Source organism: Rhincodon typus, chromosome 1 (assembly GCF_021869965.1).
Source record: "Rhincodon typus isolate 14 chromosome 1, sRhiTyp1.1, whole genome shotgun sequence".
Taxonomy (NCBI): Eukaryota; Metazoa; Chordata; class Chondrichthyes; order Orectolobiformes; family Rhincodontidae; genus Rhincodon; species Rhincodon typus.
In genome coordinates, this window is record NC_063332.1 from 54,770,925 (window position 1) to 54,786,980 (window position 16,056).

Below are 16,056 nucleotides of genomic sequence, written 5' to 3' on the forward strand. Positions count from 1 at the left end.
AAAACAAAGTGCTGGAGGTCTTAGAAAACTTAAAGGTGGATAAATCTCTGGGACCTGATCAAGTGTGTCCCAGGATGTTGTGGGAAGTTAGGGAGGAAATTGCGAGAACCCTTGAAGAAATATTTGTATTATCTAAAACCATGGGTGAGGTGTCAGAGGACTGGAGGGTGGCTAATGTTGTGCCTTTATTTAAGCAAGGCTGTAAGGAGAAGCCTGTGAACTATAGACCTGTGAGTCTGATATTGCCAGTAAGATGTTGGCAGTGATATTGAAAGATAGGATTTATATGCATTTTAAGAGGTAAGAATTAATTAGGGATTGTCAGCATGGTTTTGTGTAAGAGAAATCATGTCTCACAAATTTGATTGAGTTTTTTGAGGAAGTAATCAAAAAGAATGATAAGGGAAGAGCAGTAGATGTTGTTTACGTGGACTTTAGTAAAGTCTTTAACAAGGTTCTGCATAGTAGACTAATTAGTAAAGTTAGATTATGTGGGATTCAGGGTGAGCTTGCTATTTAGATATAAAATTGGTTTGACAGTAGGAAACAGTGGGTAGTGGTTAGGGTTGTTTTTCAGACTGGAGACCTGTGACCAGTGGTGTTCTACAGAAATCGGTACCAGTTCTACTTTTGTTTGTCATTTACATAAATGATTTGGATGGGAATATAAGAGGCAAGGTCAGTAAGTTTGTGGATGACACCAAAATTGATGGTATTTTAGACAGTGAAGAAGATTATCTAAGATTACAAAGAGATCTTGATCAATTGGCTCAATGGGCTGAGGAGTGGCAGATGGAGTTTAATTTGGATAAATGTGAGGTATTGCATTTTGGTAAAACAAACAAGGACAGAACTTATACAATTAATGGTAGGACTCTTAGTATTGTTGTAGAACAGAGACTTAGGGGTTCAGGTACATAATTCTTTGAAATTTGTGTCACAGGTAGATAGGGTGGTTAAGGAGGCATTTAGCACGCTTGTCTTCATTGCTCAGACCTTTGAGTATAGGAGTTGGGACATCATGTTGAGGTTGTATAGGATGTTGGTGAGATCTTTCTGGAGTACTGTGTGTAGTTCCAGTTGCCCTGTTATAGGAAGGATATTATTAAACTGGAAAGGATTCAGAAAAGATTTACCAGGATGTTGCAGGAAATGGATGGTTTGAGTTCTAAGGAGACTCTGGATAGGCTGGGACATTTTTCACTGGAGCACCGGAGGTTGAGGGGTGATCTTACAAATATTAGTAAAATGATGAGGGATATACATAAGATGAATGGTAGGTATTTTCTCCTTAGAGGGGGGGATTTCAAGATAAGGAGGCATATTTTTAAGATGAGAGGAGAAAGATTTAAAACAGACATGAGGGGCAACATTTTACACATAGAATGACTCATGTTTGGAATGAACTTCCAGAGGCAGTGTTGGATGCAGGTATAATTACAACATTTAAAAGACATTTGGATAAACACATGAATAGGAAAGGTTTGGAGGGATGTGGGAGTAGTTTAGTTTGGGAATGTGGTCGGTGTGGACTATTTGGACTGAGACATCTCTTTCCATGCTCTTTGGTTCTATAACTCTATGACTAAACGTTTTAGGAAGCTTGATGAAAAGATATGAGAGTTGATCTTAAGGTGTAGGATTCACAATATAATAGTTCTAAGATGGAAGAAACTATAAAAAGGGCCAGAACTTAGACAAATAAAATTTTTGAGCAGGATTGTCACTTGATTTGAGAACTTTACTGACTCCACAGACCCACCTCAGTTTTAAGGGCCAAATCAAACTCATTTTTTGCTCTGAGCAAAAGGGGGTGGACTCCTTGGCAATATTTGAGGCTGGAGGCCCATTGTCCGTGACTTTTTCCTAGCATTGGAAGGCATTAGGCCCTTAGCCCTCTCCTCCTCACCCACTCCCCGTGGCTTCTCCATGCATTTTCATATCCTATATCCCCATGTCACCTCCAAAGCCATCATCAAGAGCAAACATCAGGAGCCATTTACTATCTGTGGGAAGGCTTTCAAACAGACATAAAAAAAATTCTAACAATCTAATTGAACTTCACTCAAACACATTTCAAACTAAAAAAAAGCTCCAGATCCAATGAAAAATAAAAGTTAAATCCTGTTCATTTATTCAATCAGTTATAAATAAATAAATATTTGTTCAATAAACATACCAAAAACAGCTTATCTTCTAATTGTCTCTTTAAACTGTCAATCAAAATATGAATTCAGCCCTCCCCGTTGTGGTAAGTGCTTTTGAAGCCATTGAAACTCAGCCAAGTCTTCACAATAACTTTGCTTGTACCCACTGTGGTCACCACGAAGGTCCTGCCTTACTCAGCCTTGCCGCAGGTCTAAAGAAAGGTGACCATCAGGTTAAGTGTACCATCAGTTATCTCTCTCTAATGAGGGAGCAGCCCTGTGGCCTGTGGGATTATGGCTGCTATCATTATCATGCCAGTTTGTAATGACACCTGTTGGAAGATGTCATTAAAGATCTCTATTGAAATGACAGGAACAGATCTTTTTTCTAAGCTGTGCCAGATGGCATGACAAACAAAGGAGTTCTTTTTTTTATTTAACTCTGATATCTTCGGTTTGTTTTAGGGCTGTAGATTTTTTTAAAAAGTGTCAAATCACAAGAATTAAATGGCCCTTATCTGCCCTTCAAATGCTTGTACGTCCATTCTATAAAACACTACAGGTTTGAACTCTTGGAACAGCAAACCTGGGGCCTGTTTGATTGAACTCAGCACTATTTTCAAATGGACCTGCTGAGTTTGGGCTTCTTATCTGTGTGCTCACACCACATCCCCCTCTAAAACCTGGCAAAACTGAGATAGGCATGGGACTTCCATAGTGGGGTCCTACTAGCTATTTTTAAAAGCCTCCAATATCAGCCTGACTCCATGAAAATCCAACCTTTAATTGTAATTGAAGTATTAATTATTGACGTCTTATATGGAATTGGGTGAAGAATTAAATAATTCTGACACCTTGATAAAGTGAATTGTGTGGAATCTCCCAGGCCCTGAATGACACGGGCCATGATGAGAAAGTTGGAACAATTGCATGAAATGGCCAGGAAAGACCTTCTTGATACTAAGAGCACAACGTTTGATCTTGGAACCAGTTGTTGGGCTGTGAGACGGATTTCTCACTAGTGAGCAGATAGAGGCTTATTTGCATGAATTGGCATTCATTAACATCTCATTATTATCTAATCTCACCTCTTGAACATGCTGTTTCCCGCTTACCCATCCATTGGATAGAAAATAGACATTGACAATTCCAAGCATGAAAGAGAGAACAGTTACCTGGCAACTTCAGCTGGCTGTTTGCTCCTCTGGACCTCCAAATTGGACACCAGTCACCAACAGGAAGCCAGTTTGGGAGCTGCACAGATCTCAGTCAGGGGTTCGTTCACACTTTGGTCGTAGCTGTCTGGCTAAGTTGGTCTAGAGGGTGGACCACAATGAGTGGGTTCGGTATTAAAAGTCAAGGGATTATCACAGGCCACTGCTGTGGAGGGAAGCTGGGGAATTCATTCGTGGGGATTGACAGCAGCCTGCCGGGATACAGAGAAGATAACAATTATGAAATAGTCATATAAGACAGTGGGGGTTGGGTGCAGTACAGCATTGAAGGGAAAGGGGTAATGTGGCAGGGGAATAATCATCAGTTAGCAACATCCTGGCTGCGATATGGGGGCAGAGCAGTGGATTATTGTATTTGGCATGTGACTTGATATGCCTGGGAATGGGGAGCATTGAGACATGAAGACTTAGGTAGCTGGCTAGGTGAGAACATTGGAAGTTCAAACCAACAGGATTGACATTGTGGGCTATCAAGAATGTAATGTGTACATTTGGGGATTCACCAAGGGCTCGAGGCTGAGCCTGAGACTCACTGTATGAGGATCAGCTGCTGTTTCCTTCCATTGTGCTATAAACAACAAGAGTACAGTGGAGCTGAAAATGGCTGCTATCACACCTGGAGTGGGCGGAATTGCATATTGTGATGTGGGGGAGGGGGGAGTCTTCATTTCCCAGTGATGTGAGGCCCCTCAAAGAGCAATAGCATTAAGCAGACAGTCACACAGTACAAATGAAAGACACCTGGGATAACAAAATGCTCTACAGCATTAATGGCTGTGATGCAGGAGCAATGATATGCCTCCTTGAAAGAGTCACCCTACTTGGTAAATTTGCAAGCCCCTTCCAGGTTCCCATATCACGTACATGGTTCAGGAGCCGCTCTCTTCATACCTTGGATCATAAAACCTCATATAGGGCAGCTGGACACTTTACATTCAGTGTTATATTTGCAGCGAGAAAGACGTTTGTTCATGTATCTGATGATGAAAATTGAATAAATATCTACATACATGAGAACGTATTTAGAATTAAGTGTCAGCTATGGCACTGATATAGCCTCAGAAGGTTTTCTTCTCTCCCAATACATCTTGTTGCCACTGGGGGAAGCCTGTTGGCCTTGCAGGTTCGGTCTGATAATCCCAGACAGCATTTGTGGCTAAAAGGGCCAGACATGCTGCGTGTGTCCTGCCCAAAGGAAGGTGCATTCTCCTCATCATAACCTCCCTCAGGGTGCGGGTGGCTGGCAGGATGGAGCTGGAGAGCCCAGCCACCTCTTGAATGTCCTGAGAGGAGACCTCTAGAGGCACAGTGTGTGGTTCCTCCTCCAGCTGGCTGCCTGCTGGCACTGCCCTGTCTCCTTGTGAGGTAGCGGCACAGAGAATGATAGGCCCTCGCCTTGCTGTCACCTTGTTGTTGGTGTTGAGCACCAGTAGCTGGAACAGTGGAGTGCAGGTCAGTGTCTGTTTCTCCACCGGACCCTGAGAGTGTTGGACTCAGCTCCCCATAACATTTTACAACCTGTCCACAGAGGTAGCCAGCAGCATACTCAAGCTAGGATGTTGCAAATAGCATTGGTGTGGTCCTGCAACCTTTAGGTCAGTTTACCCAGTGCCTCCAACAAATCTGCCTGCTGCTCCTGTGTCAGTTGATACATTTGTATGGAATCCCTAATTGCAGACACCGTGGGATTCTCTCCTGTTTTGAGCTGAGCAGGTGCTTGTTCCCTGGTAGTCCTCCATGTGCCAACAACTTGGACATTTCTCTCTCTGTACCAGCTACAGAGACATGGCAGTGATGTACTTCCAAGCATGTGCTCCCCGAACTCTAATTTAGCTAGGGTTCCCATAAAGATGTATGGATCTGTGCTGGCGGAGGGTGCAGGGGACGGTCTTACCAGTGCTTTCTCTGAGATGGGGGAGGAGTAGTGCTGCTGCCGTTTGGCTGCCAACTCTGTGCCTTTTTCACTGGTACCTCCAGGAGATGAAAGAGAGAATACATTACAAACAAGAGGTAGAAGTCTGGGAAGGTTAAGAATACACTCACAGCGGTGATAATGTGAGAATAGCACTGCACTGGGCACTGTTTCTTATTTGGTTGCCAGGACTTTGAGTATAGGAGTTCAGATGTTATGTAAAGTTTGTACAGGACTTTGGTGAGGCCTGAACTGAAGTACTGTGTACAGTTCCGGACCCCCTGCTATTGGAAGGATATTGTTAAATTGGAGAGGGTTCTATTGCAAGAGTCATGTTTTGGAACAGCTGAATGAAAAATACACTGTTCATTCTTTAAGTTTGCCCTGAATTTCCCTTTTGATACTGAAGTTGCTAAATGCTATTTGTTAAGTTTGTGTCATAAGTAGAATCATATATCTAGAAATTTGCAGTTTAAAATCAGCTTTAAGATAGTTGTTTCCCATTCATGAGCAGTAGAATTCATAAAGATATTGTGTCCAAAGCTCTCATCCAGTTTTAAAATCTAATTTAATATTTCTACAGGCAAGAAAGCTCCTTTATTGATTACCAAGGAAATGGTTGAATCAATGAAGGATGGATCGGTTGTTGTGGATTTGGCTTCTGAAACAGGAGGAAACATTGAAACCACTAAACCGGGGGAGCTTTATATTCACAAGGTATGAAAGTTGAAACGAGTGTTCCTGGTATACAGCTATTAATATGGAAGATTCATTTTTGAGGCGTCACCATTTACAATGATTGTAAAAATCATCTTGTAAACCTAACCATTGTTATTGGATTTTTTTGGGAAACTGTCCACATTTTTCAGGACATCACTGGTGACCTTAATTGGTAGGAGGGAGGTGTTGTGTTGTGGGGTTAGTTGGAAGAAGACTTTGTTTCCGTATGGTTAATGAAATGCTCGTTTTCTCATGGGCTTTGCAAGGGCATTGACAATGACCTGGAGCTCAGTATCTGGGTGTACACACATGTCATCTGCATACTGGAGCATAATGACTGAGATTCAATTTCTCCTCAAACTTGGCTATCCATAAAGAATTACCACCTTCTTTCACCTGCTGCACCATGACACACAAGCCGTGATCTTCACCAATGGAACTGTCGTAGATCAGTGATATCTGTGGTAAAATAAGGCTGTGATATTTCACCAACTCATTTTTTCCAATTTCCTTGCTTCAATACTTGAACAAGCGACCCAAAGGTATGAAAATTATTACTGAACAGAATAGTCACTGCATATGAATCCCCAGAACCTTCTGTTTCTGTACACCCTTTTTAAAAACAATACTATTTAATCTATATCTCTGTCCCTAACATTTCTGTCAAAGTGTATCACCTCACAGTTCTCAGTATTAAATTCCATCTGCAAGTTGTCTGCCCATTCCGCTACCTCTGTCGCTGCTGATTCATATCATTTTCACTGTCAGCTTCTCCTCCAAAGGGAATCATCAGCAAGTTTTATTCCAATATCCAAGGAATATATCAGAAAAAAGCAGTGGTCCTAACATTTACCCTAGGGGAATATCACTTCCACCATCTTCCAGTCTGAAAAACAACCAATTACTATAATTACAAATACAGTGAACATAAATAACTGCAGATGCTGAAAATCCAAAACCAAAACAGACAGTGCTGGAGAAACATAGGTTTGGCAGCGTCTGTAGAGAAAAAAGCGGAGATAAGATTTTGAGTCTAATAACACTTTGTCAGAACTGTAAATAGCTGGGAAAGGGTGATATTTATCATGCTATTAGCAGGATTTGTTGTTTTCTTGGCTTAAGTCAATTTCTACCTAAGCTGATGCTGACCATCATATTCTCCATTTTGTTAACCACAGTTTTATATATTACTTTGTCAAAGCCAATCTTAAAATCTTTATTGTCTTATTTCATCAAAAAATTAAATCTGATTAGTCCAGCTTGATATGCCTTTTACAAATCTGTTTTGACTCTCCTTGATTAACTCAAACCTCTTTATGTGCTTTTTGATGTTTTTCTCTTGGTTATTGATCTAAATCATTAGCCAGCCCAGAAATTAAATGAAGCAGCCCAGAGTTACAAGGTGTTCCTTACACCCTTTCCTGATAGGGGTATTAGATTTGCCACTTTCCAGTTTTCTGGCACCTTCCCCACACCTTAGGACAGTTGAGAAATAGAGGAAAATCTATTTAATATCTCTACTTCCACTTCCTTATGCACCTTGCGATGCAAGTCATGAGAATTAAATGTCTTATCTGCTGTAAGTATAACCAGGCTTCCCTGTGTATTCTTCTTTCCATTTTACTTCCTATCCATTAGCTGTACTATTGTCATTTCTAATGATATTTTTTCACCATACCCTTTCTTTGTAAGCATGTATGCAAAATGTTCAGTAGAACATAGAACATAGAACATTACAGCGCAGTACAGGCCCTTCGGCCCTCGATGTTGCGCCGACCTGTGAAACCAATCTGAAGCCCATCTAACCTAAACTATTCCATTATCATCCATATGTTTATCCAATGACCATTTAAATGCCCTTAAAGTTGGCGAGTCTACTATTTTTGCAGGCAGGGCATTCCACGCCCTTACTACTCTCTGAGTAAAGAACCTACCTCTGACATCTGTCCTATATCTATCACCCCTCAATTTAAAGCTATGTCCCCTCGTGCTAGCCATCACCATCCGAGAAAAAAGGCTCCCACTGTCCACCCTATCTAATCCTCTGATGATCTTGTATGTCTCTATCAAGTCACCTCTTAACCTTCTTCTCTCTAACGAAAACAGCCTCAAGACCCTCAGCCTTTCCTCATAAGACCTTCCCTCCATACCAGGCAACATCCTGGTAAATCTCCTCTGCACCCTTTCCAATGCTTCCACATCCTTCCTATAATGCGGTGACCAGAACTGTATGCAATACTCCAAGTGCGGCCGCACCAGAGTTTTGTACAGCGGCAACATGACCTCATGGCTCCGAAATGCAATCCCTCTACCAATAAAACCTAGCATACTGTACGCCTTCTTAACAACGCTATCAACCTGGGTGGCAACTTTCAGTGATCTTTCTGCTCATCCACACTACCAAGAATCTTACCATTAGCCCAGTACTCTGTATTCCTGTTACTCCTTCCAAAGTGAATCACCTCACACTTTTCCGCATTAAACTCCATTTGCCACCTCTCAGCCCAGCTCTGCAGCTTATCTATGTCCCTCTGTAACCTGCAACATCCTTCCGCACTATCCACAACTCCACCAACTTTGGTGTCATCCGCAAATTTACTAACCCATCCTTCTACGCCCTCATCCAGGTCATTTATAAAAATGACAAACAGCAGTGGCCCCAAAACAGATCCTTGAGGTACACCACTAGTAACTGAACTCCAGGATGAACATTTCCCATCAACCACCACCCTCTGTCTTCTTACAGCCAGCCAATTTCTGATCCAAACCGCTAAATCACTCTCAATCCCATGCCTCCGTATTTTCTGCAATAGCCTACCATGGGGAACCTTATCAAATGCTTTACTGAAATCCAAATACACCACATCAACCGCTTTACCCTAATCCACCTGTTTGGTCACCTTCTCAAAGAACTCAATAAGGTTTGTGAGGCACGACCTACCCATCACAAAACCGTGTTGACTATCCCTAATCAAATTATTCCTTTCTAGATGATTATAAATCCTATCTCTTATAATCCTTTCCAACACTTTACCCACAACCGAAGTAAGGCTCACTGGTCTACAATTACCAGGGTTGTCTCTACTCCCCTTCTTGAACAAGGGGACAACATTTGCTAGTCTCCAGTCTTCTGGCACTATTCCTGAAGACAATGACGACGTAAGTATTTTAAACATTGTCCTGCGTCTCCTGTCCTTTACTGGACAGTAAATTCCTTTGGTTGAAGAGTAGCCATCCTGCAACATTTAGACAAGCTACCTGCAAGGTAGCAGCTGTTGAGTCCTCCTGTAATTAATCTCAGTGGCAGTAAGAGGAAGCCTTAAATAGTCTTTAATTGACCACTTAAGGACTTTGATTCCTAGAGAGGTGAGAAGGTTGACCAAGTCCCACTCAAAACTTAATTCTGGTGCAGCCAGGACATTACAAGTAACAGGTCTCAGCTTCCCAACCCTCAGATTCTCTATTTATCCTTTTTGCTAAACATAGTTAGTGTCTTGTATAACTGTTAATTTTAGTTGATGTCTCTGGATCTTCTCTGTGCTAATGCTTTCTTAATTCACTTGCTGCAATACATACCCCTTACTTAAATGTTATTGGTCTAAGTTAAACTGTAAATTTGCAACTGTTTGTTATCCTGGTGTTAGTTTAAACTACAATCCAACTTGAAAGAGAAAAAAAACCTTAAAATCTTACCTACCAACCAATCACCCACCTGCTACTCTCTAACACCAGTCCTTCCGTTTTTATTGGAGAACACTCTGTAAAGATCTGCTCTACTCCCAGTTGGATTTATTAGCTGCTATTTCTACTGCAACACCTCACTGTCTTCTGATCCCTCAATCAGGCTGCTCTATCTAAAGGTGCAGAACATCACCCCTTCCTTCACTACACCAAACTCCCTCACTAACCAAAATTCCCAAACTAAACATTCAATTATAGCAGTACTCTGTCAAGCTGGCCACCGTTTCACTTACTTTCCTATAAATAGCTGAAGGTTATTTGTGTTAAATCAAATTTGAATTAATACATTAGAAAATAAATACAATTGGATGAGGTCATTCGGCCTATATTTAATAAGATACTTGCAATTTTAAAAGATTTGCATTTCTGCATTAAGACACATCCCTGTATGTTTAATGATCTTAAATTTAATATTTCCTCTCGAATATAAAGAAGACAACTTCAAATGTTAATTATTCCTTCTGTATCTAATTTTAGCACGTGCGCAGTTATTCAGTGCCCTGGTTTGCACTGGAGTAATTTTTTGGATTTATTTACTGTTGATGTTCACTATCTTGTCACTTAAATTAGATGCACTCTATTGCCATTTCTCAGGAACCCTAAGTTTGTCAGACCTACCCAGTTCTCTGACCGTGTACAATTTTTGTGTGATTTCTTCTGACTTAATACCCAACTAATGTCACTATATAGTTTGATGCGCTCAGTGTTTTGGTATTGCTGCTTGTCATTGGTTTTATTTACTAATTGTGTTTCTGTTCCGGACTCTAGGCTTCCTTTGACTAAAAACAATGAATTGTAACCATTCTGTTAGCTCACCTTCTTAATGCTGAGAGAAAAGTATTTCACTTGTATATTTATCAGCATATTGTCAAAAATATTAGAAGTAGCTTGTTTTTTCTTCCTCTTTTTTAAGGGGGTGACTCACATTGGTTACATGGATCTTCCCAGTCGACTAGCTACCCAATCCAGCACATTGTACTCCAACAATATCACAAAACTTTTAAAAGCTGTTAGTCCTGACCCGGAAAACTTCTACTTGGATTTGAAAGATGAGTATAATTATGGCACAATGGACCATGTGGTTCGAGGAACTGTGGTGATGAAGGTGAGAACTGAATGCAAACAGAAACCTTCCAACCATTATTGTACATTTTACAACAACAAAAGACTGTCAGCCTTGTCCAGTCTTTTCTGATGTCTCAAATTGAAACAGATGGGTTTTAAATAAATGTCAAGGATATTAAACACGAGACAAAATTATACCAGGGAATTTATTATTGCCTCTGTGCTTTCTTTCATCTGTGTAGACACAATATTATCTAAGGGTCATTATGTTGACGACATTAATGCTCCCCATTAATTCTGTCTTTCTAAACTCTACCCACTGAGAAGAAAAGTGCTGTTTTTTGCCACAGTTTTTAATGATTAGTCCCTATCATGAAGGAGCTAAAGGATAAAATTCATTTGCAATAGAAATGAAAATCAGGATAATTTCTATTGGGGGATCCAATTCAGATTAAGCCCCTTCCAAAACTTTATTTTATCCACAGTGTTTCAACAAATCCCCAGTATACCAATTTTACTCTTTTCATAGGAGTCATACAGCACAGAAACAGACTGTTCAGTCCAACCTGTCCATGCTGAATATAATCCCAAACTAAACTAGACCTACCTGCCTGCTCCTGACCCAAATCCTTCCAAACCTTTCCTAATCATGTACTTATCTGAATGTTTTTTAAATGTCATAATTGTACCCACATCCTCTACTTACTCAGGAAATTCATTCCACCCTCTATGTAAAAAAGACTTGCCTCTCATGTCTTTTTTAAATCTCTCTCCTCTCACCTTAAAATATGTGTCCCCCTAGTCTTGAAATCCCCCATCCTAGGGAGAAGACATCAACCATTAAACCTATCTATATCTCTCATTATTTTATAAACTTCTATCAAGTCGTCTCTCAACCTCCTACGCTCCAGTGAAAAAAAATCCCAGCCTATCCAGCCTTTCCTTATAACTGAATCCTTCCATACCCGGCAACATCCAGGTAAATCTCTCCTGAATCCTGTGCAGCTTTGATAACATGCTTCCTATAACTGGGCAACTAGAACTGGACACAACATTCCTGAAGAGGTCTCACCAATATCCTGTACAACCTCAACATGACTTCCCAACTCCAGCACTCGAAGGACTGAGCAATGAAGGCCAGCATACCAAATTACTTTTTAACCACCCTCTCTATATATAATGCAGACTTCAAAGAATTATGTATCGGGCATGCCTAGGTCCCTCTGTTCTACAGCACTACCCAACAATATCACAAAACTTTTAAAAGTTGTTAGTCCCAACGTGGAAAACTTCCACTTGGATTTGCAAGATGAGTATAATTATGGCAAAATGGACCATGTGGTGATGAAGGTGAGAACTGAATGCAAACACAAACCTTCCAACCATTACTGCACCATTAATTGTATAAGCCCTACCTTGTTTGTGATATCAAAATGCAATTCCTGCTAGGAATGCAATTTCTCCTTCCCTCTCCTCTCGACATGAGTAGAAATCATTTGTTTTGCAGAGTTGAAAGCTGCAAACCATCTCGCTGGACTTTTCCTTAATGGCTATCTCCGTGTACTTTATTCTAACGGCCATTGCTTCTGCCTCAGCTTTGCAATGAGTACCAGCCTGCGTCAACGTTAATCTGGATCCATACCTGATATTCAGAAATGCACACTTCCTGTCGGGTAACATTCAGAAAGAGAATTGTAAAACCTACACTGTCGCTCAGACAACAGCCAGGATTGAGTGTCAATGTGTCTTGCATTGCATGGCTCACCAATACTTTGGATGAATGAGCTATGCAGCACATAGTTTAGGTTTACAGCCCACAATATGTGCGCTGTTTTAATCCTTCCAGTCCTCTTTCATTAACAGGATGGGAAACTGATCTTTCCAGCACCTCCACCACAGCATATTCCGGGAAGTACTCCGGTACAATCTAAGAAGGAGCCGGAGCTAGAGATTGAGAGAAAGGAAACAGTTTCTCCATTTATTAAAACCATGAACACATCTGCCATTTGCACAGGAGGTAAGTGTAAATCAATACAGTATATGTCACCCTTTGTAACTCTTGCATAGTCTTCAGTCAAACTGAGAATTAATCACCTCTTTACACCCAGCAGTGACCATCTCCATTCAACTGTTACTTAAGTGTTTCTTAAATAATATGTGTTGATTTTAATCTATGTGATTTATCTGTATTTCATGTAGAATTATGAATGGTATTGATTTATAATGAACACCTATTTTATTTCCTAAATTTACTGTCATATCTCATTGGGCTAACATGCTGGAAATCAAGCTCTATTAATCCTGGATTCATTACAAAAGTTAACAGTTTTATTAAAGTAAACAAAGACCCCATTTTACCTGTCTAATGGACTCAGATTAACAAAAAGCATGGACCACGTTTCTGTACTTCACAAGAACTACAATTTATTACAAATAAATAGATTCTAACCATAGGTAAACAGCTTTCAACTGATGACGTATAATATTAATATTTTAAACTCTTAACCTAAGAAGTGTGAAAATCTCTTCACACACATACAGGCAGGTATAGTTGGGCAAAACAAAAATTGATCTTATGGATGGAAATAAAAAAAACCAGGGAAGCAACTCAAAAATTCCTGTCCTCAGGATTTGAACAAGGCGTTCTTTCAGTTTTCCAAATCCTTCAGTTCTTTCATTTCTCCACAGGAGGCACAGAGCAATGGTTATATAAATTATAAAGTCTCTGACTTATTCATTTAAAGCAGTTGTGTGGAGCAACTGGTAGGAAAGAAAAACACCTAGTTTTCTTCAGGCTTCAGATACTTTACTGGAGAGAGACCCACACACCATCTACCCTTTCAGTATTCTAAAGGCTTCTGCCAGTATCATTCACATTCACAAGCTGTTCAGCTACTCAGAAGCTAATCAGATAATTGTTGTCAAGATGATGGCCTTTGGCATGCACAAACCATTCAACAGCCTGTTGCTGGCTAAATCTGACTTTGTACATACATCACTGTAGCCAGGCTGTCTTCAAATATCTAGCCCCATTGCTCGATCAAAGCAACAGTACGAACACAATTCACAATGCATTTCAGCAACTTCCTTTTTAAAAGTACAGCAATTCTTTCCTTATTCCTTGGTTGTAGAATAGTCCTTTTCTCAATTCTGACCATAATCAAAAATAAGGTAACATAAAAAGATGTGGTTATTACATTACGAACAGCTGAGTATATCTCACTACATATATGGTTTCAAGAAAAAGTTTGTGGAACAAATAGGATGTGTGTTGCCACGTTTGATTTCTGTTGTCATGTGGGTCAATGGCAAAGCTTGAATCAACCATTGTTGGAATAAGTGAGAAACTTGTCAACATCAGTATAAAATATCCCACTAAAATCTCCTGCCACCATCTTTCTGTAAATTTTAAAGCAATACACACTCAAAAATCAGCATTATTTTGTGTTCCCTGTATCAATGTCTTTAGTGGTAAAACACTTTGGGATCATAAGGGAAATAAACAGACAGAGGAGCATGATGTGTGATGAAACCATATCTGTTGTTCATGATGCAAACTTCATGCAGTCAGTGAATTTAATAGTGTGCACTATAGCATTAAATGTGTGGCTGAGTATCTGCACACCTTAGCATAGGGACTATGTTAACCTAACAGAAACACAACATCAAATTATTTTCAAGTCTTAAAGCCAGCCTGCACCTTTTAAAGGTGGAATTGCATTGGAAGTTCAGTGAATATGGTGCAACAAGGCAGCAAGGAGGTCCAGGGTCCTCTGATGTATCTCTGGTGCCCTTATTATAGGAGATGGAGAGGAGGAGAGAAGTCTGCTACCCATAGGGAACTAAGAGGCTTTCTAGACATATCCTGAGTAGCCAATGGATGTGGGTCACTATTACAATCCATACCAACAATCTACCCTACTGTACCCAGATGCAGTACATCCTGGGAATTATCATTATGACTGGATTAGTGATACATGTAATGACTACAAAAGCAGGTCAGAGGCTGAGAATTCTACAGTGAGTAACTCATCTCTTGTCATTCCAGAGGCAGTCCACCATCTTTTATTTTCCTTTATTCATTAATGGTTTGAGGGCATCACTGCTATGCAGCATTTATTGCCCAGAGGGCAGTTAAGAGTCAACCACATTGCTGTGGGTCTGGAGTCACATGTAGGCCAGACCAGGTAAGGATGGCAGTTTCCTTCCCTAAAGGACATTCATGAACCAGATGGGTTTTTCCCAACAATCGACAATGGATTCATAGTCATCATTAGATTCTTACTTGCAGTTTTTATTGAATTCACATTCCACCATCTGCCGTGGCAGGATTTGAACCTGGGTCCCCAGAATATTATATGGGTCTCCGGATTAGCAGTCCATCAATAATACCCCTAGGCCATCGCCTCCCCTACATGAATGTGATGGAATTGCCTCTATTTAGCTAGATAGGTGTAGCTCCAACAATACTCAAGATGTTTAACACCATTCAGAACAAAGCACCCAATTCAGTTGACACCCCATCAGTCACCTTAAATTCCTTCCATCACTGACAAACAGTGTGTATTACCTACAAGATGCATCTCAGAAACTCACCAAGGCTCTTCTGACAGCACCTTCTAAATTCATGACCTCTTCCATCTAGACGGGCAACAGATGACCAGAGCACCAGTACCTGTAGGTGCCCTCCATGTCACACCCTGCGTTGTCTTGGATCATTGTCATTGCTGTAACTGGGTCAAATTCCTGCCAGTCCCTTCCTAACAGCACTCTGTTTGTACTTACGCCATAAGGACTGCAGTGGTTCAAGAAGATGTTTCAACACTGACTTCTCAAAGCTAAAGAACAAAGCTAAAGCAAGTGACAGCCACATCATTTGAGTGAATTAAAAAAAGTTCAGTGATCTCACATGAGCAGTCAAGACCAGTGAGATGTACCAGTGAGATGTAGGTGCTATCTCTTTACTCTGGAACCATTGACCTCTGACTGTTCTAGCCATTCGCTAATTTAGCAACACCTAGGATCAACCATGACCCTCTTTCATCGTGTCATTACTGGACAACCTGATTTGATAGATGATATTGTGATTTGCTTTCATTTTAAAAAAGTGGTATTTTGCTGAAAGATAAGCACACAATTTTACAGATTTTGTTTTAACAATAAAACGGAAGTTATTAGCAAAAGAAATGAAGATAAAATAGAATGATTTCAATTCATAGATATAATTCAAAATATA

At 40.3% G+C, this 16,056-nt stretch overlaps 1 protein-coding gene across 1 annotated transcript in view; it reads left to right on the top strand.

Annotated features, from left to right (window-relative positions):
* LOC109927376 (NAD(P) transhydrogenase, mitochondrial) overlaps positions 1–16,056 on the top strand; it is a 171,910-nt gene that overhangs the window by 49,811 nt on the left and 106,043 nt on the right. The window contains exons 8-10 of the mRNA XM_020527372.2: positions 5,878–6,011; positions 10,669–10,860; positions 12,684–12,837. Coding sequence (XP_020382961.2) covers positions 5,878–6,011; positions 10,669–10,860; positions 12,684–12,837 — 480 coding nt within the window. The remainder of the gene's footprint in view (positions 1–5,877; positions 6,012–10,668; positions 10,861–12,683; positions 12,838–16,056) is intronic.